The following is a 23,875-nucleotide window of genomic DNA, read 5'->3' on the forward strand; positions in this document are numbered from 1 at the left end:
CTTTCACCTTTTTAACCCTTTATCCCCCCCAGACCGCTTCACCTCGGGTGGACGGTCGTCCCTCAGAGAGGCCCCACTGGAGCGGTCCAGAGTTAAGGCGCTCAGAGACGTCTTTGACAGCAACTGCTGAGGTAGATACAGGTCCAGGGACGGGGATTCAAAGCCAGCCGCCTCTGAGGCCCAAGTCTGACTCCGGGGGCCTCAAGCGGCGGCTGTTCGCGCTGTTTCGGTGCAACGGAGCCCGAGCTCCCCCGGGACCCATCACCCTCTGACCCGAACACAGGTCAACGACCAGGGAAAGGGAAACTGAAAGAGGAGACACTGCAGGGAGCGCGCGTGTGTGTGTGTGTGTGTGTGTGTGTGTGTGTGTGAGAGTGAGACGGAGAGGGAGACAAACAAGGGGAGAAAGACAGATTGGAGCGGAGCGATATCCCGTCGCTACGGTTTAAGATCTTGTTCCATGAGATAGCTTGTTCTGTATCACTCAGTGTGTGTGCGTGTGTGTGTGTGTGTGTGTGTGAACGTGCGCGCGTGTTTCCTGAGTGCATTACTATCTCCTGCAGCAGCGTGTGCACCAGGATGACAGATAACATCACTACAGAGCACTGCTTGTCCCCGAGCCGCCTCCCTAAGGCAAACATCACCCACACAAACACACACTCACACACACAAAGGCGCACACACACACACACACACACAACATGTGGAGGAACTATTCACGCGTCCACCTTCCACATTTATCAAGAAAAAATGTGGAGTTACTCTAAAAGGAAAAAAAGAAAAAAAGTCTTCCTGGAACTCTGCCGGCTGGCATATGTTTTCAGTTTCGGTTCAAGAGATGACATTATGTCTTTATATGGAGAATTTTTATGCAGGTCAACGGATAAATAAAGGTGCCCACTTTCTCTCTCTCTCTTGTATCACTCCAGCAGCCGCGGTGAAACCCGAGCCGTGAGACTGCGATCGGCGGGGGAACTGCAGGAGCGGAGCGGCGGGTCAGCGCGTTCAGGACGCCACGCCGGGCACTTTGCTGTGCTCAGCGTTATTGCCTCAGACAGCGGGGACGCTTTTTTCTGGCAGCGGCATGAAAAGTCTGGTACGTCTGCACCGCACTGGCCAAAGAGATATCTGGAATGTTGTGGGGGGGGGGGTTTTCTTCTTTTTTTTAAACGAATATTATGTCTGCGTTATGGATTGCGGCTGCAGGTTCCCCCCCCCCCCCCACGAAGCACTGCTGTTGAGACCTGGGATCTCCCCGGGTGACCCGCGTGCACCTCATTTCAAAAGAACAAAATCAACTTGTGTTAACATTTTTATCCGTAGGTCGGTGACAGCGTCTTGAAATATGACAGAATTGACAGAGGCCATTGAAAAAACACTCAACTTGAAATACTGGTAATACTGAAATAGTGGTTTTTGAAGTTCCGCTCTGCACCGGCACGTGGTTTCACTCGTGTTATGAAAAATAAAAAAAGGACAAATTGAGTTGACGAGAGGAGTTCGAGCCTCATCAGAGCTGTTTACCTTCCTCTTATTGCCGGCGAACCACTCGCCGGCAATAAGAGGAATACAGTCTGACGGGCGGCGAGGGGAGGACCTTCGCCCCGCTGTTGAGCGCGTGAGGCGGCGGCGACAGCCGGGGTTCCCACGGATCGGACCGGAGATCTTCCGTTTCCCGCCTTCTCAAGTCTGTCTGACCATTGCTGCTCTTTTTCCATTGTCACGGAGATCTGTTTTCTTTTTCCGGCTCCTGAGCGGTTCCTGGGGGCGCTGCTGTGCGTAATGACAATACCATGCACGTGACGGCGACGAACTTGAGAAGTTTATTCCCCCCTCTGTTTTCTCTCTATGTGATATTTCCAATGGACAATAAGTACAGGGCGTCGTAGGAATTAGGCTGCGGAGGAACTTAAGCGGGAACCAGTTCTCCCTTTGGCACTTTCATGTTGACATTTGGACGGCATCCCAGGAACCACAACAATAGAAGCAATTATTTTATCCATGACGTCGGCGTGATGTTGACTGAACTGGTACAGAGATGCAAAAGGTACACACCCAAAAAAAGTAAAATAGAATAGAATATTCTTGAGCTCAAGGGGAAGTAGTTCTCAGGCAGATTCGACACTGTACATTTGCTCGACCGTGACATAAACACGCCGCACACTGCGCAGAACATCACAGATGTGCAATTTGCACTTTGCAATTCAAATGATGCATATGACATTTTGGGATGATAAAAAAACCCTTCTTGTACGCACCACATGGAAAACCTCGGCATCCTGGCCCGTGGTGAGGACCATCTGGGGCTGGAGGCCGGACTGGAGGAAGAAGCCGTGGGCCGACACCGTGCAGCCTCCGCTACAGTGAGGGGGGGGGGGGGGGGGGGGTGAGGACGGATATTAGCATAACCATACGAGACACAGACACCGTAGATTCCCACTGGGAGAGACCTGCTGTTAGCATTAGTGGTTTAGCCTCTCATCACCTCCCACTCGTTTTCTCCTGATGTAAAAACCCAGAGGCATTGATCTATCCTGGACGATGCACAGATATTCTGACTGGCTTTCCTCGCTCCTGTAACTCTCAGGTGAAGAAACAATGCGGGAGATCTCAGACTTGAAGGGAATAAGGCGGGCTGACATTGACAAAGAGAGGCATCCGAACCATCCCTGCAAAGCTGTTTCCGAAACGAGGAGCAGTCTAACCTGACGAAGGAGCGCGAGGGCTGGATGCTGTTGATGATGGGGTCTTGGTTGTAGGTGAACAGCACGGGGGCGTGGACCTCCACCGAATCCACCGTCAGCCTCACGGGCTGCTCCGACGGGACAGCGTGAGGGGGCGCTTTGCAGGTCAGCATGGCAGACGACAGGCTGATGGCGGAAGGGTTGGAGCGAGAGTCAGGGGTTGAGGAGAGCGCGCAAACACAGAAGATACGTTGTTGTGTTAGTGTGTGTACAGTGGTCGTCATTGTCCGAGCCCCCCCCCCATTCATGCATTTCACTTGCATTAGTCCTAATTAGTCCTGCTTGTGCAGGAAATAGAGACGGAAGAAGGAGAGGAGAGAAAATTAGTAGGAGGAAAAGACTGGGTGAAAGAAAAATATTTGACCTTTTAAACTGTTTTCTGGCTCACAGGCAAAAAAAAAAGAAAACCCGACAGTGTCGCAGCAATGTCAAGGCAAATTTGTGACTGTATGCGTAGTAAAAAAAGCAACGCGGACAGGACGAGCGCGCCAGTTCCTGGGAGGAAAGAGGCAGAGAAAACTCCGGCCACTTGGCATGCAGACTTTATTTTGAAGAGCTTTCGCGAAAGATTGCAAATTGAGGAAAAGTGAGAGACAAAACAAAACGAAAAAGAGAGAAGAAAAGGATGACAAGAGGCAAGAAACGAGAGGGGAATCGGCAGGTGACCGCTGTGAACTGACCTCTGGATTTTACAGGCCGCTTTCCCAACCAGCACCTCCTGCTTGTTCCCCGTATCCAGGAAGGCTCCCCTGATGGTCAGCATGGTGCCTCCGGACTTGGGCCCAAACGTCGGGAAGATTTCGTGGATCACCGGCTCCTGGACGCACAGACCAGCGGACACTTTGACTAACCCCCGTGTGACGTGTAGATACTAGTGTTTTGGCTTATTATATCGATTTTTTGAGGGGGTTGGAAGGAAAATTCTCTGCTGAAATTGTCCAAAATTAAAAATAATTTATTATCATCAAGTTTTGAACAGTAGCCTTCATCGTGTGAACTATGCTGGGGTGTGGCAAAAGTTGGCGTTATTGTGTGCGGGTAATATCATGACACCTCTGTTTTACATCGTGTCAGGCAAGTCAAACATGTCATGAGGTGAAATCCCCAATCCCCTCGTGTCAGAAGTGCAAAGCGCAAACCAAGAGGTCCTTACCACGAAGGTGAAGCCCTCCGCCTTGGCCACCTTGCTGCCGGTGGTGACCTTCACCGTGTGTCCCGACGGGGTGAAGTTCCCACTGAACACTGGGTAACACTGCAGCTCCGTCCACCTAAACGCCAGCCGCCAGCCCCCAAAACAACACACAGACCAGGCATTATGACCCTGCAGCAGCCGCCCAGCGTTTATCCTAATTCAATGACCATCCACTGCCCCCGCAGGAATGCACATAGAGGCGATCTTCATGTGGGATTGTGGGTTGTTTTTTTTTGTTGTTTTCTTTCTTTCCCCTAATTTGTATTAAGCTGGTTTGTGGCGCGAGGGGCTTTCGAATGGGACGCGGCCTCCGTGGTCCTTTGGGAGAGTGGAGAGCCATTTTTTCCCAGCAATTTTTCACTTAGGAGAGTCATGTGTTGAATGTGGCACGCTGCTGGAGAAGCAATGGGGGAGGTGGGGGGGGGGTTCTTAACATTCTTCCTTCAACACAATAACCCCCATTAAACCTGCTCTGCCCCCATTGGACGCCAGTGCACGGGGTCCCTTCATCTCGTAAACATCCCCCCACTTGACGCGCACGCTGTCCTCTCTCCCTCTCCCTCTGCCTCTCAGAGGTGGCTTCGCAGATACCGTGCAGGAACGCTGGCGTGTTCAAAATGCACGCGCGGAATCTGCAGGAAACTATTTTGCGCGAAACCAGCACGCACCTGTTGACGCTGTCCTGTCTGGGCAGTTTGCAGGGAGCCCCCGCCACCTCCACGGTCACCAGCGAGGCCTTGAAGCTCTCCGTCTTGTCGTAGCCAAAGTTGCGGCCGCAAATGGTGACCGCCGTGGAGCCCCGTATTGGCCCCGAGGTCGGGGAAACCTACCGCACACACACACACACACACGAGGAACATTAACATTTCATCAGGTCTATCATTCTGACATTTATATATATATATATATATATATATATATATATATATATATATATGTATATATGGTACAACTGTCAAAACCGTTGACAGAATACACAGGCGACCATCCTGACGGGCTGCTGCTCAGCCTCCTTCTGCCTGCTGTTGTTCCAGGTGTGTTTGTTTTAACTGACAGGATTAACATTTCGGAGCGGAGGTTTTTATTTTCTCCTTCCCCACTGCCTTTCACCATGTGCCTTGGCAAGAATCTCTGAGCTTGTATGAGGTGAAACTACCGTGCCCTCTGCCTGTTCTGTGCTATGAATCCGCACCACATCGTGCTGTGACGCAACACGAGGTCTTTTTCTTTTCAACCCTGAAACACACAACATGATTTAAATTCACAATAGTACAGAAACGTATTTCTTCATGGTAAATAACTTTTTACCCAACTAATCTGGTATTTGTCTGGAAATTTCAAATGTGATCGGCTGATGTTGGGTTAAATTCTCTCTAAGTCTTTGTTTCTTTATTAAAATCAAAATGCATTCTAACCTGCATCTGTTTACAAAATTAAATTATGTTTTCATCAAATTCCAAAACCAGCAACACTGAAAAATTGATGGGGATGAGACAGAAACCTGGACACCTTTCCCCTTTTCTCAAGAGGAATGTTCAACACATGACCCATAACTGAAAAACTGCTGGGGGAAAGAAAAAAAAAGTCCTCCCTCCCACAGATCCAAATGTTGTGTGGATTAGTGAATTCAGGCCAAGTGAGTGCGTTATAGCTGTTTTCAATAGTCACACAGGAAGAGGTGTTTGTCTGTTTTTAATAGATTTTTGTCCCATTAACCCGTTTTGTTGCTTTTAGAGCAGCAGCAGTTTGTTTCGGGGGGGGGGGGGGGGGGGGGGGGGGGGGGGGTTGGGGGGGGGGTTGTCTTGGATTGAGACAGCGTCGCAGCATGGGGCGCTTCGTTAAATCGTCGGAAGGAATGAGCACCGCCCACGCCGAGCTCGGATGGAGTCTCACAACGTCGGCGTGCCGCTGAACAGGACAGCGCCGCCATTTCAGGGAGCACCGCGACCTTCACGGAGGCCGCACGGTGGCGGGGACGAGCGCAGCGCAAACACCCGGACCACGGGTCCAACGGGGGCAGACTGTATCCGCTGTGATCACCTGACAGGCGTCCCAGCAGGGACTGAGTCAGCAGGAAGCAGCAGAGATTACACAGCTCGCTTTCAGGTTCAGCTTATTTGCACAGTGTTGAAACAACAGCGACCTGAACAACGGCGAATTGATACCTTTGGACGCCGCCATCGTGTTTTGCATTCTGTCCTTGTGACAGGGGACAGTCGGGCCCTGGTATGTGATTACCTTGGTAATGACCGGTGTACAGTAGTGTTGTGTCCAGACGGAGGCGGGACACTGGTCGGCTCTGGTGCAGCGTCCATCGCACCAGCCACATTCAGTCACCCGAGACGACAGCAGGCAGGAAGTGCAGGTGGTCAGATGACCACAGCCGGGGCCAATCAGAGGGACCTTGGTGATCTGGGAGGTCGGGGTTGAAGACAAAAAGCTTTGAGCGTGAACCTTAAAAATGGCAGACAGTCATTCTCAAAATCAAACTGGAAACTCTTACAGGACGTTACTCTGTCCAATCTGCGTATTTCCAATCGGACATAATTATAGATGACAAGAGCAATGGCCTGAAGGTATGAGCCTTGAGGAACAACATTGTCTTTCATCAGTTGGCCCTGATCCATGCTCACTTTCAGTCAAAGTCATTTGCGTCACACATGTTCCTGTTTTGGTGATGAACACAGGGCAGACGACAGGACTTGAGGGGGCCAAGGGTGTATTTGTGGGCCTCTTTGGGCCCGTTGCCCACCTTGTTTCCCGTGGCCACTAGCAGGGCTCCCCCCGAGTGGTCGGCGTCCGGCAGGGCCACGCTGGAGGAGACCGGTCTGGAGTCCAGGCGGACGTTGACGTGAGGAGAGGCGAATCGGGAGCACAGCACCTGAAGGAGGAGGGACACGTCACTGCGATGGATTGACGTAAAGGCGAGAAAAGTGTTGCGTATGTCGCGACTCAAGAAGAAGATATAAAGGTCCCCGGAGGTGACTTTCAACAGAAACATCAAACAGTTTTAAAATGCTCTCGGAGCAAGAGCACTACATCACGAGACACTTGACTTGCCAATGAACAAACTCAGTTTGTAACGAACTTGAGTCTGGTTAAAAAGGTACGCTTTCAAAACCCTGAGGGATTCCTGGATTGTGTGGTCGGTCCTTTGTGCTTCTCAACATCAAATCAACACACTGGGTACGGAATCTATAATTGCCTATGAAGCAGGTAAATCGTGGGCGTGCAACCAAACTCTGCCGACGGGCATAAAATGGAAGAGCCAGGCACGCACAATGGCTACAACTGTTGCTGTAAAAGATGCGGCATGATTAAACTCAATCAAACGGAAGACACAGGAGCCGCGGTGTGCACCTCGGCGCACAGGGCAGACGAGGACACCTGTAAAGGAGGTGAACTGCGGTTCATTGTTGCCATGTTTACTCGGAGTACACATCACAATGTTGTAGCGCCGCTGCGCGCCGCGAACGTTACTGGAAGACAGCAACACGCCCCTCTCTTTTTGGCGCCTCACCAGCAAACACCCTGACTGAGAGTTGGTGAAGGCATGCGATCCGGGTTTTTATTGTGGGCTTCTTTTCCCCGAAAGGTGAGCTCGTGGCAGTGGCAGTGCAGCCGGCCGCCGTCAGCCATAGGCCCCTTTGAATTGTCGCGAGCAGGAAAAGCACAGGCGCGACTGACCCCACTGCCATCGGCAGTCGGTTTCCCACGTCGTCCGCTCCCATCAGGCCAGTGAGCCTGCACGTAAAGTGTCAGCACAGCACATTGGACTGCACATATTAGGTGTATTTAGGAGTATTTGGCAGCTATGAAATAGTCCCTACACCACTGTGGCCTCCCTAATAGGCAGTTAATATGCTTTTTAGTACAATTCTGAAGTTAAAAGCCGTCGCTGTCAACTCCTACCCCGGGGGTGAGAGAGAGAGAGATGACGGACTGGTTTGGGGGCAAAGAACAAAAAGATGCAGCTGTTGACAGAAATACTGTGTACTCTGACGCACACACACACGCACACGTACACACGCGCACACACACACGCGCACACGCACACGCACGCACACACACACACACACACACACACACACACACACACACACACACACACACACACACACACACACACACACACACACACACACACACACACACACACACACACACACACACACACACACACACACACACACACACACACACACACACACGCACACACACCTGGTACAACATTTATCATTTGTGGTTATGCTGCAATTACAGGCCCTGGGAGCAAACAGAACCGAAGTGAATCTCTAATGGGATGTGCGGTCGCTCCAGTTACATGAAGTGCTTCAAATTACACCATGCCCACGCACGCACGGACGCACACACGCGCAAGTAGATGTAGTCCACTCACAATCCCTCTGCCGTGTCAGAACGGAGCCGCAGATATTACGGGACATGATGTGCAACAGATATATGTATTGCACTTTATTCGCGGGCTTATTGTGAGTGTCTGAGAGCGTCCAGTAAGTAACCAAAACACGCTGCATTGTAACATTGCAATGATTTGTCGGCCGGCCGACACACCGCTCAACCCTTCGCCCTCAGAGAAACGCCTGGTTTCATTTCCAGCGTCGTGCCTCCCACTGTTTGAGCCACATGATCAACGTCGGCTTTGTAACGGCGGGCATAATGGGTGGCTTTCCTCCGGAGGGACGAGGCCGCACAACAGGCGTCTCTCTGGAGGTAATAGCAGTGTGAATTACGGCTTATTGTATTAAGCGGGCGGGGGGGGGTTGGCCTATAAACACGGCCACTGTGTTATTCCCACACTGGTCCAACTGAAGCCGAGGGGAAACACTTCCCGCGCCAGAATGGAGTCCACGGAGTCTCACTGCCTCCGCTCCGTGTTCCCTCTGGCCTCGCCCGCTGGGAGCAACCAGGAAACTGAGATACATACAAGTTGACAGGCTCTTTCTACCCGACTAACAATGAAGTGACCCGCCACAGCCGACACCGCCGTCTCCCACAGACTCTTGTTGCCGCTGGGCCTTGGAGAGAGAGCAGGTGGCCGAAGGGTCGTCGAAGTCCAGACAGGGATCAAGTCCATTTTGATCGCAAACAAAGCATCGTATCTGTTTGGTTACACTTTCTAAGATTGGCTAAGCCGGGGGGTCTATTCGAAACCCCTACAATCATGTGGCAAATTCACTACGCCATCAGGAGTCACTGTTATCGACTGTTACTGGGAGAAATTGAGGACAAACGAGACCGGTGACACTTGACTGTGGTGGCGCTGGGCTGTTTGAATACAGAGATGAATGGATGAGAAGGAGGGTGTCACCATTGAAGACCCCCCCCAACACACACCCTTCTCACAGTCTTTTCCTGTTCACTATTCCGGTCAAGGTCTTCCACTCTTTCCCCCCAAGACTTGTGCATTGCATTTCAGTCCTTTGTCCATCTGGGTTATTATCCTTTACCGTCCCTTATTTTTGTCTCTTTTTTTTTTTTAAACAATATTTCCCCTTCTGTCTCATTCACTCCTTCCCTTTCATCGTCTTTCTCTGTCTCGCAATCGAGATAAAAGCTATAAACTTATCCAATACTTTTATTTTTTCTTTGGAAAAATGTATATATGACTGATTGCTATTAGTTAATAAATGTAAAATGTTCAATTCTTCCGTCACAGATCTCCCATGATGTCTCCCACAATTCATAAACGTCCCTCTAATCAAGTTTGGCTTCTACAAGTTAAACAAATGCTAGTGGATGAGTTTTTGTGACTCAAACGATAATCAACATGTATAAATCATTTTGTAAAATCCAGTCTAGACAGCTTCAAGCACTCTTTCCTAGACACATTTTGAGTCAATAAAAGTGTTTTTGTTCTTAATCAAAAACAGCACGTAGGTTTTATGAAAATAAGATTTCTTTTAGGACATGATTACGTGACGACACGGAGGGTTGTGCAGTGCAGGACAGCTGGTCTCCTCCGCAGACCCTTCGGCCGAAACAATGAACTTCAGCCAACTCCAAAAAACTAAAAAATAACTGAAGGAGGTCAGGGGTGTGTGTGTGTGTGTGTGTGTGTGGTGGGGGGCTGGGGGGCTGGAGGGGGGGCATAGGGTACAGAAACACACAGCAACAGCTGCACGGGAACGCTCGGCGAGTAGAAAATGTCGTGCGAGGGAACGTGTCAGCGGGGCCCGCAGTTCACCATTAACGTGCCGTTCAGCTTGTAAGCCCCCTTGCGCAGCCCCCCCGGCTACCACCGTCTCTACCCGCCGTGCAACCCCCCCTCCAACGTGCAGCTGTCGGACCCTTTTTCCACGTCTCTCTCGCGTTTGTTTTTTTTCCCTGCACGCCTTTGCGTTCTTGTGTTTCAAAAACACGTGAGGTAATTCAGCTCTGACTTTGTGTTTCATTCCATTCGCCAACATCTTCTTTTTCCTCTTCAGCACGGAACCCGACGCACCAACGCAACTCAACTGTTCTTCACTGTCTGCGACCAGTGGAAGCAGTTGGGGGCTAAAGTGATACAGCATAGAGATTTGAGCAAAAAAAGAATAATGCCAGGCCTAACATTTTAAATCCAATATTGAATAAAGTGATATTCACCATGTGTCATTAGTTCAGAGTTGTTAGCAACCTTGACCGCGACCAGATAATCATTGTCCTCATTTTTGAAATGACGTGTTGACGTGAGAAATACCATCACGCCCCATAAATCGCCTGCGCTGGCTCACACGGAGGCTGCCGCTGGAAGGTGCGAGTTTCATTCGGTGCGCACACGATTGCATGTGATTCTCTCTTCGGTTTATAAACACCGCCGCCCTGTAGGAGTTTATCAAACGTAATAAATACTTGTATTCATTGCAAGTCTGAACTTTTGTCAGGCATCGGGGAAGGGCCTGGGAAGATTCCCATTCTTCCAGGTCACAGTCATCCACCAAGGTGTTGAATCCGGAGCAACTGGACATGGTTGCAGTTTCTTGGAGACGTGTCACCTTCATCCAAAGAGGCTTCTTCAGTTCTAACTAAGTTGTGGTGAAACCCGGGTATTTTAACCTCTGTGGGGTGGGGGCAGTGCTTGTTGGGGGTCCGCACTGTATCAAGTCTGTTTCAAGTCTTCAAGAAACTACAAACAAGTCCAGTTGCTTGTAATTTCAACACCTTGTGGGAGAACACAGGTTATGTTGCAGTTGTTTGCAAAGGATGAGAGAACACAATTTCACCTGATTGCTGTTCCCACAATTCACTCTGATGGGTTTTTTTTTTCATATCTTTCCATGACCTGAGGGTCGTCCTCTCATCCAAGTTTTGATAATTGATCCTTGCATAATTTGATGGACCTACAACTATGGGGTTTATAGGGTGCATAAGGCCAACGGTACGTTATTGCATGAACACACTGTCTGGGCTTTTTTTTCTTCTAAACTTTTTAGAGCCGCCTTTCTCCTCTGTCCTGGAGTGTTTGTATTTTCTCGCCCTTAGCCTACATGTATACATTTGCATTTGGGTCATTAGGACTCTGTTTACCTATCAAGTAGCCCACAATCTGCACGGTTCTGTACAGTCGCCAGGCTCACGGTGTCACACCCGTCTCCCCTCACTTTCTTATTCCTACACCGATCTCATACTCGGCCTCTCTGGAACCTGATCGACAGATCTCTAATGCCAGACGGGTCAATGGTCTAGGATCAAGCCAACACGCCATTTGAAATGCAGCTGCACGAGCACCAGAGCACTAAAAGCTACAAAATGATTTCACACTGACTGGGTTGATTTTCATGTCTAGACATAAAAACTCTGCTCAATTAGGTTGAAAAGAGATTTGTTTTTTGAATTGTACAAATCAATGCTTACTTGGAATCCAAAAACCTGCAACAAGGAAGAGTGGAGGCCCTTGTGAGGCTACATAGACACATAAAACTTTAAAATCACAATCTTCAGACAGGGGTCATTATTATAAGCGGCGCGATTAAAATACTGATCAAGGCCGATGCTCTAGCATGCATATCACGATGTGAAAAGCTCATAACCTTTATGGCAGCTCGGCTTCACTCAAGCGCGACCAAGACAAATGCCTGTGTAATCATTACAGATGAGACGCTTTGGATCTTGTTAAATCATTAGCGGATGTGGATCGTTTAGTTAATGCCCCCCGTGAGTAAATCAACTGCAGAACTTTTAATGTAATTCACTAATACAACTCTGACACGTCTGATTCTCGAGGACTGACCGCGATGCAAACTACACAAACACCTAGGAGCCTCTAGCCACTGTCCCACGCTGGTTCAAATGATGTGACGGGACGTGTGTGAGATGTTGAAAGCTGCAAAAACACACGTTCAGGAAGGTGGAATCCACCGTGGTTGTTTTGGACATGGATAGGCAAATTGGACTGTGTTTGCTCGGATGGCTGACAGGAACATGGGCTTTTTTTTCCGCAGCTCGCTGGGCATACAGGTCAGAGGAAAGCAAACAGACAGGTCCTGCTGCTTGGTCATAGTTTCCCCCCCAACTCGCTTCTGGCAGAGGCACCTGCAGCAGTGCGCTTTCACTCCTCACGTACCAACATCCTGCCACATTTACGTGAACAATGCCTGCACTGGCCACTGCAGCCTCTGGGGTCTCCGTTTGTGCCTTACTGCGAGTATTTCAAATGCAAATCGAGTTCCTTCCAGCCTTTTAAAGGTGTTCACTGTGCAAAATTTACCCAGGACAGCAGAAAAATGGCTACTCTACCTGTATATGGCGTCCATCGGCGGTGCCCAGGTACGCCACTGCGCGGCCATGGACGGGCACCACGGCTATAGAGGTAACCAAGGTGTTCGTCAGCTCTCTGTGCCAGTACTCCAACCGCTGGACGAACTGGGTCACCTGCAGGCGGTACTTGCCCTCTTTGCCCTCATGGATTCCCTCATGTGGGTCGCAGTCGTCGGATGAACTCTGCATGGAAAACCAGGGAGAGAAAAATCAGAAAAGGTGAGAGCGTGCCAGTTATGGGCGTGATAGTGATATGTCAGCATCATCAGCGTGGTCATGTTCCACATTGAAAAAGGTGCAAGTGTACTGCAAAGTAGCAAACTCGGCATTGGGCGAAAAAAAAATCTGGCGCTAGCAGAGACGTCTGCTGATTACCAAAAACAATGAGAGAATAAACTGTTCTTTCTGGGAGCTCATCGGCAAGACGGGATCATTTTGTCCAAACAGATTGCTCCCCTTAAAATGACTCATTACATAATATCATGTTGAAATATGTTCTTTCATATCTGGTCTGAAGGGGGAGGGTTGAAAGCCAGCCCTCCTAAGCCCCCTTAGCTCCTCTTTCATCAGGCCTTGCTCGTAATGGAGGTCTCGGCGTGATGGTGCCCCGAGGGCAAGCACATGCTTTGTTCGGCAGAAGTCGGTGGATGGCAGGATTTCATGGGAAACAGCGAGGAGACCTTGTTTTTTTTTTTCCCCCTCATTCCATTTTCATTTTTCTCTCTCATACTGGGCAACTTCAACTTGTTTCTCCTTTTACCCACCCTCCTCCTTCCCTATACTTCCATCGCGAACTAGAGTCTGACCCACCATCTCCCCCCCTGCTTTGGTTTTCAAACGTCGCTGGGTTGTGCACATTGTTGTGTCTGGAGCCTTTGGAGCATACAGTGAGAGCGCAGACTGTAGCCAGGGCTGGGGTCCGTGCCCATCGACTCTCTCTCCCCTTACTGCACAGCCCTGCCCTCACCGCTCCCTGGCTCTTTCAGTGTTTAGTCACAGTCTCCTGTCCCGGCCTCGGGTTTCATTAATTATTAATGACCTTCCTCGAGGGTGGCGGGGCCTCTTGTGACTCTTAAGGTCCTTGACCCGGCTGCTTGACCGGACCTCAGCTTTCTGTTGTTTTGTCAGCTTCAGTGGATGATGACCTCCTTACTGGAGTCACAAGAAGCTGGGTGATTGCAAGTGGAATGATTGTGATGACTGGTGTGGACGCCTCCATTCACTGTGCCTCACTGGGCCGTTAGGAGTCAGGAAAAACTCCAAAGCGTGAAAGAGAGGTTTGTGACCTCAGCGGTGACCTTCTGTGTTGACTTGCAGAGTAAAAAGGGATCTGAACGCACCGGACAAAGTTGGTTTTAATCACTTACAGACTCAATGAGCTCCCCGCCTCCAAAGAACTGCCTCGGTTGGAGGCCATTATTATAGTTTTTTTCTGTGAAACACGCTACATCATTTGTGTAGCATGGATCTCAAAAGGCAAGCTTTGAAGACGAGGAGGACCCTGAAGGGGTCATGAATCAGGACAGCGCCTCTCTCCGTGACATCACGTGGCTGAGAGGGACAGGCCCGTGCGAAGAGAGAAGCCGAGGAAGGCAGGGAAAACCAGGCAATGTGACAAACACGCGGCAAACAAAGCTCGGTTGAAGTAAATGACCTTGAGGCCAGTGGCTTCAGTCAGAGAGGCCGCGATTAAGTCATATGCGGGGAAAGCGTGCAGGAAATTGGAAGCTGGCAGAGAGGTTGGAGGGTTTTTTTACGCCAAACATGACGGGGTAGGGCAGCCAGCTAATCTGCATTTAATTACTCCGTGTTAAGGAGAGGAGGAAAAGTTTAGGCCGAATAAGGAATAATGGTTTGTGACTGAAACTGATTTGGAATTGGATAAAGATAGGGACACGTAGATGAGACAAGGGGTTTAAAAAATGTATCTGCTCTTCTTCAAACATGACGGAAAGATTGCCTCACATCAGTCTGTGTGCAACATACTACGTTTACCCACAGATTCATTTTAACCTAAAACACTCCTCGGCCCCCCCGATTATTTTCAGAGCAAACAAACAGTACTTTGGGGTTGTTTGTTGAAGCGGAGCAGGGCGACGGGAGGGATAAGTGGGAAGAAAAAGGTTCTTGGGGGCATTCCTCCGCCTCTGCGGAGGTATTCGTGAGGATCAAGGCAACGAAATTGGACAGTGGAAGGGCTGTTTTGACGAGCTCCGTTTGAAGCTCCGGCGCTGTTATCCTTGGCTGCTCCTTGGCATGGAGACAGAGAGCTGGAGAGGACGTCACACTGACACTGACACACGAGATTTTGCGCTTTTACGCCAAGGAGGACAAGAAATACAACTTAGCTTTCTGGCAAAGGGCGAGCAAAACTAAACTTCTTTGACTTTAAAATGCTAGCAGATGTTTCGGGAAGAGTTTCAATGGGTCAAAAATCCTGGGGTCGGGATTACCGAGGTGGGTCCCTTCAAAAAGACAGGAGATGCCGTCCACTCTCCAATGAAATGCAGTCCAACGCTGACAGATGTCGCCCGCAGTGTTTCCTTCTCACGATTTCGTGCGACGTTAAGGTCGAACTGGAAACCGATTTGTATTCACGTTCGTCCTACCTCCATCTTTTTTGGCGAAGATTTATGGTGTTGGCATGTGCTGCTGATGTTCTACATCGCTCAAGTCATTTTGCCAACGTGTCTCTCAGCAGCGTTACAGGCACCGCGGGGCAGATGTGTGAGATAATGTACCACTTTTTTTTTCCCCGCACTTAACTAGCAGCCATTGTCCCCAAAACAAGGGCCCGGCGGTAGGGTTTCGATGCTGTGCGGGCTCCCGAACCCTGCAGCGCGGCGCAGCGGACTCAAGAGGGGGGGTTTGGAAAGATGATCTGCGTGGCCTTAATGTCGTTTTCGTACTCTCACTGTGGCCCCTGGGTCTTGTGTGAATAGACACACTAATGCCTGACTTATAAACCAGGGACTGGGTTACTGGCAAAAGAGGATTTGGACACAAACACTGTCAGTGCTGCGCAGGAAATAGAGCAAAGGCGCACTTGACGCTGATGTACAAAAATACACATTCTGTCGCAGGGGCTTAGCCCCGAGTTAGCAGACTTGCACAAAACCCATGGAGTCCGCGTTGCTGCTGGCCGCTCAGCTGGCACTCTCACTGGAATAACAGACCTTTGACCTCCGGATCGCTTGTGCACTCGAGAGGTCCGGGCGGCGGAGAGGTTCGGCTGTCGTTGGAGTGTGTGGAAATGCGCGTTTTGGAGAAAGTGAAATGCGAAAAGGAATGTGGGGCACAGCACACACAAGGGCTCATGCCTGTGTGTGGATGTGCCTGGGGGGGGGGGGGGGGGGGGGGGGGGGGGGGGGGGGGGGGGGTAGTGTATTGTTGCCTTAATGTTACAACACACATTACAGTACTCCACCTGGACTCAGGGTGCACGTTACTCTGCAACCTGACTCTCAGTAGTTAATAGCCGTGATGTGTGTGTATCCAAGTACACAGGTGGCTGGTTGCACCGAGCACATGCAAGTCATGTGTTAATGCGTGGTTGCATGTGTGTGCGTGTGTGTGTGTGTTGCTGTAGGCGACTGTCAGGGTGTTAGGGACAGTTGAGGGAGTGAGACAAGCTGACAATATGGCAAAGTCAGACTCTGGCGCTCACGGTGCAGCCGGCCGGCCGCGCCCCTCGAGTGGCCCACCAGACGCCAGGCGGGACTGCAGCTTTGTTTACAATGGGGCCCCCGAGGTGGACACGGCCACGGGCCGCGAATGGCCTCGCACATAAACAGGTCCGACAGAGGACAGGGGGGGAAACAACATGTGCACATCTCGGTCGAATTAGTCGGCCTGATGGTGAGACCACATTTGGCAGATACAGTAATGAAGATCATCTTAGGTTGCAGACGGCACAGCACTGAATAACAAAACCTGTGTTTTTTTCTCAGATGCTTATGTGGGTAAATAGTTCAGAACGATGAATAGGTAACTCAGATTTCTTCGATGCTTCGCAGCCTATCATTGTAACCACAAATGAATGGACGCTCTCGAACTGTCTTGGCGCAGCGATGCGAATGAGGTTCTGACAAATCACTGGTTTCTGGAAGACATGCCACGTGCGTCCGTCATCAAACCGCAGACAGCAACTACTGAATGAACTCTGAGTGAAACACGTGTACAAGCGCGTAGAGGATTTAAGAAATCTCCCCCGAAAATTCTTTTCTGTTTCTTTAAATACTGTGAAGTGTTTAGTCTATGTTTATTGATCCTACACTTCTTTTGGGTAGTGGAGTGACCCGGTGTTTTTGGGATTCCTAAAAAGAAGAACATCTCACCCTCTGCTACATTATTTATATATTATTTATTATTTGTCCTTCTTCATAGACATAATTGAAGCGCACCAAATCGCTGGCGTGCTCTCCTGACCAAAGATATTCGAGCTGCCCATCCTTAACCGTCCGTTGACCTTCTAACACGGAGGAAAAGTGATTTGTCATGTGAAGGAATGTGCTCTTTACATTAATGCATATGCCACAGCATGTAATTTGCATTTCAAGTCCATGCTTATTTCACAAACATTTCTGAGCCCGCATTTGGGAGGGTCTCTCCCAGGGCAAAAGTGGGAAAGGAACTCCTTCCACTGCTTCATTTTCTCTCATTTGTCACACACAGTGATGCACCGCCCATAAGCCGCATCCACAATAGCTCACGGATGACGGCACGTCGCTCGTATCCTCAGCATTCAAACAAGCGATCGCCTCTTCTGCTAAATCTTTGCGCTCAACCCGGGAGGATGTCTCTCTTGTTCAGCCCAGATACCGAGAATAAAACCTCATTGTTTCATGAAAATGTTAAATAGAGTTTCTTAAAGCCTCCCCGTCTCTCCCCCTTTCCTCCGACCCACAGCTCGGCCCAATTTTGCCCTTTTGCCCACCTATTCTCCTCATTCCCTTCAATTCTTCTCGTGGCAAAACACCTTCCTCCCTTTTTTTTCTCCCCGTTTCCTTGCAAACACGCACGCACGCACACACACACACGCTGCATATGCATGTGTGTTTCCCATGCTTCCCCCCGCAAAGGAACAATGCAGCCTCTCAGCACCAGTAAATCACCGTAACTGTATGAAACCTGACGTTGGGTGAATGACGACCCTACATCCTCCGTCTCCTCTGCCTCCAATAAGACATTGAACCATGATCTCTGAGAAACGCGGTCGGGGGGGAGGGGGGGGGGGGGGGGGGGGGGATTTTTCATCACCGCTTGTCAAGGTGACTTCTTCCCCTGCGTGTATCTGCACATCGCACTCCCCTCCTTCCCAGAGTTTGGGGATTTATGCGATTCAAAACAAGGGGAAGAGCGATGGACCGGTGCGTCTGACGATCGGGGGGGGGGGGGCCAAGAGTCTCTCTCTCCCTCCGCTGTCTGAGACCCTCTTTGATGCCACCGCCTCCTTTCGGTCAGACTGACACAGAAGCTGGAGCCGCGGTCCGCTGTACCAGAGGGAATTAGACGGGTCAACTCCTTAACGCGATCTTACAGTTACTGATAGAGACGGGAATATTTCCAACTTGAAAAATGTTTCTAGAAGTTATTAAGCGAGGCCCATTAATGCGGATCCTTTTCTCTAATCGACGATTGATATTAGTTCACATCCACTCGGCTCCCATCCCGGCTGTTTCATAAAAGCCCCTGACAGATCATCATATAAAAACCCAGGCCCCGTCGGGCTTGGCTCGCACTTTCGGTACGAAGCGCGCAGTAAAACCCTCCTACTCCTCTCGCTGACTTTTATTTGGGTAAAACACTGGGGTGGCGCTGATTTGTGTGACATCTGCTGTGAGGGTGCTCCGGCGGAGGACAACTCATCGTGTCAGCTCTCAGTGGCTGCAAGGGATTCAAGCGAGCCGGGGACTGAGTCGTTTCAGTTTTGTTTTTTGGGCCTTCATCCCATCCGAAGCTCTCACTCCAGCTCTCGTTGCTTTTTGTTTTTCTGACCTGTCTCGCGCACAAAATTAGGATGCGCCTGACATCTCCGCCTTCGCCCCTTTTGCGGCGCTCGCAGCTTCTGAAGCGCGACACGCGACCTCCCACTCACTGTGAGGTGATTTCATAAGATTGCCGGTACAGAGTCGTTCCAAACGTATGATGCTGTTTATGTTTTGGGGGCAGGTGCACCAACCCCAGAGGAGGATATCTCACAACCTGGATGAATAAAACTCTCGGCATGGATAGATACAACTGCTGGTATGTGAGGAGGTATGCAGGTAAAAGTTTACGTGAGATGAATGGTGAAGGCACTGCAGAGTTCTTTTTATATATATAGTCCCCAAGGGGGGGAAAAGGGCTTCAAGGAAAATGTGGATGCATACGGACGTGGCGACCCTGAGCACCTTGTCCAAATACTTTCTGAATGCACCGTGACACAATGAGTAATGACAAAGGGGTCATTTTTTTTCCCGGGGTGAAAATGAGCATCACGCCACACGCTTTGCTTTCTCAGCTGGCGCATTACTCACTCAGGACAATGTTTCGGCGCATTAATGTCCGTCCGAGGTCCGATCAATCACCGGGCGGACGGCCGAGCGGAGCGGTCGGCCGTATTTACGTAAAAGCGGCCTGCCGTTCCTCCATGTGCTCTCAATCACAGGAGCGCATGAACGCGAGAGGGAGGGGCTGGTCGAGTGTCGGGGCGGCTGCATCAGAGAGTCATCCAGTCACATGGTTTTATTAGTATTGGGGGGGGGGGATTGAAAAGTACAGCTGTTATCTGTGCACAGCTATAACAGCTTCACTGAACATGTGCAAATAACCGCCCCTCTGCCGGGAAGGTAGAAAAATGGACACAAACAGACACATTTCAGCCAAACCTTTTTATGTTTTAAGTCCAAAAAATTCCTGCTTCTTAGCAGTCCGGAATAATCAAATCCATCCACCGGTGCAGACACTTGGCAGATTTTCCCCACAGTGATGATTTCACTGCGAGCGGTCGCTGTTGTTGCCAAAAAAAACAGCCCCGCGAGCCTTCGAGCCGCCGTTGAAGGCGGCCGAGCGTTCAAGACTAGGAGCGGCTCTTTCCGCCTCTCGTCGGACCCGGGGAGAGGCAACTCTCCGTCTCGCAGGCCGCCGGCTGGGCAGCTGCAACCCGGCGGCGGCCGTTGAGGAGCAGCGCGATAACCTCAGGCTGTAAAACAGCGCCCGGCCTGCGCGTTTAGGCAGCTTATCAACGGAGGGTCAACACAACGTCTGAACACGGTGGGACGCCCCCCCCCCCATGCAGTTACTGCATGATGAAGCTAAATCCTGGGCGAATCAGCGCTGCATCCATCCTCGAAGGGGTTGACCGTGAGGGCAGCAACGCATCACTGTGGTGCCCTCGTAAAGAAAAAAGAAAAGAAAAAGGAACCTCATTCTCACACGCTCGCACACTCGCGACGGAGGTCTGCGAGTCACATAAATGTATATATAGAGAAAGAGGGGGCACTGGAAAACGCCTTGCGCTCGCTTGCTGAGCCACAAGGCGCGGAGCCAGGATACTTAACGCTCAGTGCTGCAGGAGCTCCGCGTAATGACTTAATGTTGAGGGCTCGGGTCCGTGTTTAACTTAAAAAAAAAAGAAAAAAGAAGAAAAGAGCAATAATGGTTTCTTGACTTGAAATTAAACTGGTCATCAGATCCCCCCCCCCCCCCTCCCCAAATCATACAGCAGCTATTTAACCACGTTCGCAAAACCTTTCTGTATTCCCATAAAACTAAACGTAGTCAATAGCTGTTTTGGGAAATGACCTTTTCAATTTTTTTTGTTTTTTTTGTTTTTCCCCCCCATGATTTTCTCCTCACTTCTTAAACCAAAAGAATCTTGGCCGAGTCCGGCTGCTGCTGCAGCACACAAATCAGTTTCCCGAGAAAGAGCCACTCAGCCCTCTCAGGTGCGAGCTCGCCGTCCTCCTGCATGATGATTCAAGCAGGGATCACCGACGAGGAGAGGATAAGAGCCAAAGCCCGCGGACAATATCCGTGCGTGTCCCGGGGATTGACGGGGATTGACGGGTCCCCCCCCCCCCCCCGCCCCCTCCTGTTTGCGGTGCATTGTCCGGAGGCACGGCGGGGCGACGAAAGCCACGCAAGGTGTGCGTATACAGGGAGACCGGGAGGAGGTCTTACTCCTCTGTCTGCCTCAATTGCTCGAGCACACATTCAGGGACAATCCTTCTGCATGCATTGTGCGGGGATTTACTGGCCGACTGGAATCAGAGGATTAGTCCTCGTCTGGAATGAGCCTGTCCACTGGAATGACACGGTGTCCACTTGCATTTGGTCAGAGGAGCAGGACACTTGTTTGGTTATCTGTGCGATCGGGGAGCCTGTCGGAGTAGTTGGCGGAGGTCGGCGACACTGGGGACTTATCAGATCGTCCGGATCAAAGGAGACTCACAGGGTCAATTTGGCCAAATGTCCAAAAAAAATAAGAAGATATCCCTCTTAAGACTTCGGCCTCCAAATCCGATACTTGTAGAAATGTATCTGTGGCGTTTGATGCATGGAAAAATGCCATTTATGTCAAAAAGAAAAATTCAACCGCATCATGTATTTAGAGCTTAAGTATGGGCTACCATCTTCTAACACAACGATGTCAACGGAGGTGTAGAGCTCCTGTTGATTCGTCAAATAATGTCTTCTTGCAGTCACCTCTATTCTATCAGTGTGGAGACCAGACACCTGGACATATAGAACCAAAACCATCTGCATATGTGGTGTCATTTGTGTGGAATGACCCTTTAAGGATGCTGGGTTGACGGGGAGGGGGGGGTTCACGCGTCAAGGTGCTCCTGAGAAAGACCCTCGCCCCCGGTGGTCAGTCCAGTGCTTGATTTCTCCTCATTCTAATTTAACTCAACAGGTCGGTCGTTTCTTTTCATGCACTCACTACTTTAGTTACTAAAAGCGTGTGAGACACGAGGCCGAGGTGAGCTCTCATCCCCGTCTTCCTACAGCGTCTGGGTCTACGCAGGCCTGCCGGCATCGTTTGCTGCTCGAGTGAACTTTGCGATCAAAGGGCCCCCGACTCGAGACTACGGCAAATCACCAGGGATCCAGAGCCGAGGAAATGAGAGTGATCCGGGGCCCGGCAGCAGGAGAACGGGAGATTGCTTTTTTTTTTTTTTTGGGGGGGGGGGGGGTACTTCATTTGGAGCGCGGGGGCTGACAGATAAGCATCCACACGCCTCATTTCAGTGGAGCGCAGGATATCACCGTGTGGTGACATAGAAGAGTGGGAGGCATGCCGCTGATTAGGAAATAGCTTCGGGGGGCCTTGACTCATGAGCTCGGTGGAGCACGGCTCCACCATATTTGACGCCCAAACAAGTGCATCACGAGTGTCCCCGTGCCGCCGAGGAAAGCGTTCGAGAAATCCAGACAGGGATGAGTCCGTCGACAGGATGGCAATTTGAGTTGAGTGTCTCATTTTCAAGACAGAGTCCGAAAAAAGAACGGTGACATGACTCAGCCACGGTGGTCAATGGAGCCCTTTGTGTGAAGTTTCTTTTCCATCCATCGGAGCAATAACAGCTTTTTTTAAGGATAAAAAGAAGAATTCACGAGGTTTTTTCAGAAGAGCAGCAGCCACTGGTCAGTTTGATGAATAAATGATTGATCAATTAGTCTGTAAATAGTCCGTAAATGAAATGAAAAAACATGGAAGACCTCTGCCCCGAGGGGGGCAAATGGATCGTATTGTCCCACTAACACTATTACACTAAAGATATTCACCATCCATTTGAAACATTTGAGAAGATGACAAGCGAGGAGAAGAGTAGCTGGTGGTTGTTTTTCTGACACAGTGGTCCCGGCCTAAATTTAACCGCATTCGGCTGATGTTGGCTGTCGGTAATTTCCCACCCCTGCTCATTGGAAGACAGCTTGCAGGCACCGTTGGGCTTGTGTGTTTACTGCCCCGCTCTTTATCTAGGGAACAGAGATAAGATGTGCACACAAATGCCTGCATGCAAAAGGATTTACACACACTTCCAATCGTTCCAGCAAAACAAGAAAGCCAGACTCCCCGGACTAATGATTAACTCTGCCGACGCGAAAAAACTCCGGCACACATCGAGGCGAGTGTGAAATAATGTCGAAAAATCGCCAGGGAATACCTGCAGACGCGGGGCGGGCTCCCAACGTTTGCAAGAGTGTCGCTGCAATCTTTGCGCGACAGTTGTATGTTGCACTCTCGAAGAATGATATCATCAGTTGGTCTGCAACGTGATCCCGATGACCCACAGTGGCACGGACCGATCCGCGCTTGCGTGTTTGGCATAGCTCCACGGTGAGGTTGCCACAAGGGTTTTATGATACAATGGCAGGAGATACAGTCAGTGTTATTGTGCCTCATGTTTGTCAATGTGCTCGGCAGCTGCACGCGGGCGCTGACCAACCCTCCCCTCACGCAGGGGGAACCTGCCTGGACACGGTGGCTGCCAGGTGACGCAGCGGCCCACCTGAGAACGGGGGGGGGGGGGGGGGGGGCACAGCCGCCAGCTCTCACGTGGGGTGGTGGTTGGGGCTGCAGGGGGACTTGCTTTCCGTGATGTTACGATATGCGAACGGTCACTTTGCATCGAGCCCGATCGTTGCTTTCGTGCTCCCTGATGCGGAGGGGTTGTTGCAATCAATGAGTTTTCATTTGAACATCCAGTATGATAAGTCATTTTTCTGAACCTAACAGAGAGTGTGTAACATTTGAGGGCTGCAAAAAAAAAAAGAACATGACTCACATCATCCATGAATCCGTTCATTATTTTCCATCATCTGTGACACAAAACCAATTTTGACACACATGCAGCAGTCAAACACATTTTACATTCATTATTTTGTTCTAATATGTTGAAAAAGACTGAGATAGTGGAGAAGCTGGAAGCAGTGACAGATTTTTTGGATTAACTGGCCATCGAACCATTCAAATGCTCGTTGCATGGTCAGTTTCGAATGAGGGACTACTGACCAACTGCGTCAGCTCTAGGATATTTGAAAATATTCCGGTTAGCATTACCATTTCAAATTCTAATTATCATTAAAAGTGTGTTTGACTATCAGACTTTGAGGGGAAATGCTGCAAAGCATCAACTCAAGTCGGCGTCCACAGTGCGTGTCAAGTGTTAAGCATCGATGAAAACATGGCAGG

At 50.1% G+C, this 23,875-nt stretch overlaps 1 protein-coding gene across 1 annotated transcript in view; it reads right to left on the reverse strand.

Moving 5' to 3' along the window:
- met (MET proto-oncogene, receptor tyrosine kinase) overlaps nucleotides 1-23,875 on the reverse strand; it is a 57,711-nt gene that overhangs the window by 22,849 nt on the left and 10,987 nt on the right. Inside the window, exons 3-10 of the mRNA XM_035642937.2 lie at nucleotides 12,673-12,876; nucleotides 6,689-6,817; nucleotides 6,175-6,348; nucleotides 4,605-4,762; nucleotides 3,898-4,012; nucleotides 3,425-3,561; nucleotides 2,706-2,870; nucleotides 2,259-2,358 (exon numbers count right to left, since the gene is read on the reverse strand). Of these exons, the coding sequence (XP_035498830.2) occupies nucleotides 2,259-2,358; nucleotides 2,706-2,870; nucleotides 3,425-3,561; nucleotides 3,898-4,012; nucleotides 4,605-4,762; nucleotides 6,175-6,348; nucleotides 6,689-6,817; nucleotides 12,673-12,876 (1,182 nt within the window). The remainder of the gene's footprint in view (nucleotides 1-2,258; nucleotides 2,359-2,705; nucleotides 2,871-3,424; nucleotides 3,562-3,897; nucleotides 4,013-4,604; nucleotides 4,763-6,174; nucleotides 6,349-6,688; nucleotides 6,818-12,672; nucleotides 12,877-23,875) is intronic.

The sequence above is a fragment of the Scophthalmus maximus genome, chromosome 7, assembly GCF_022379125.1.
Source record: "Scophthalmus maximus strain ysfricsl-2021 chromosome 7, ASM2237912v1, whole genome shotgun sequence".
NCBI lineage: Eukaryota > Metazoa > Chordata > Actinopteri > Pleuronectiformes > Scophthalmidae > Scophthalmus > Scophthalmus maximus.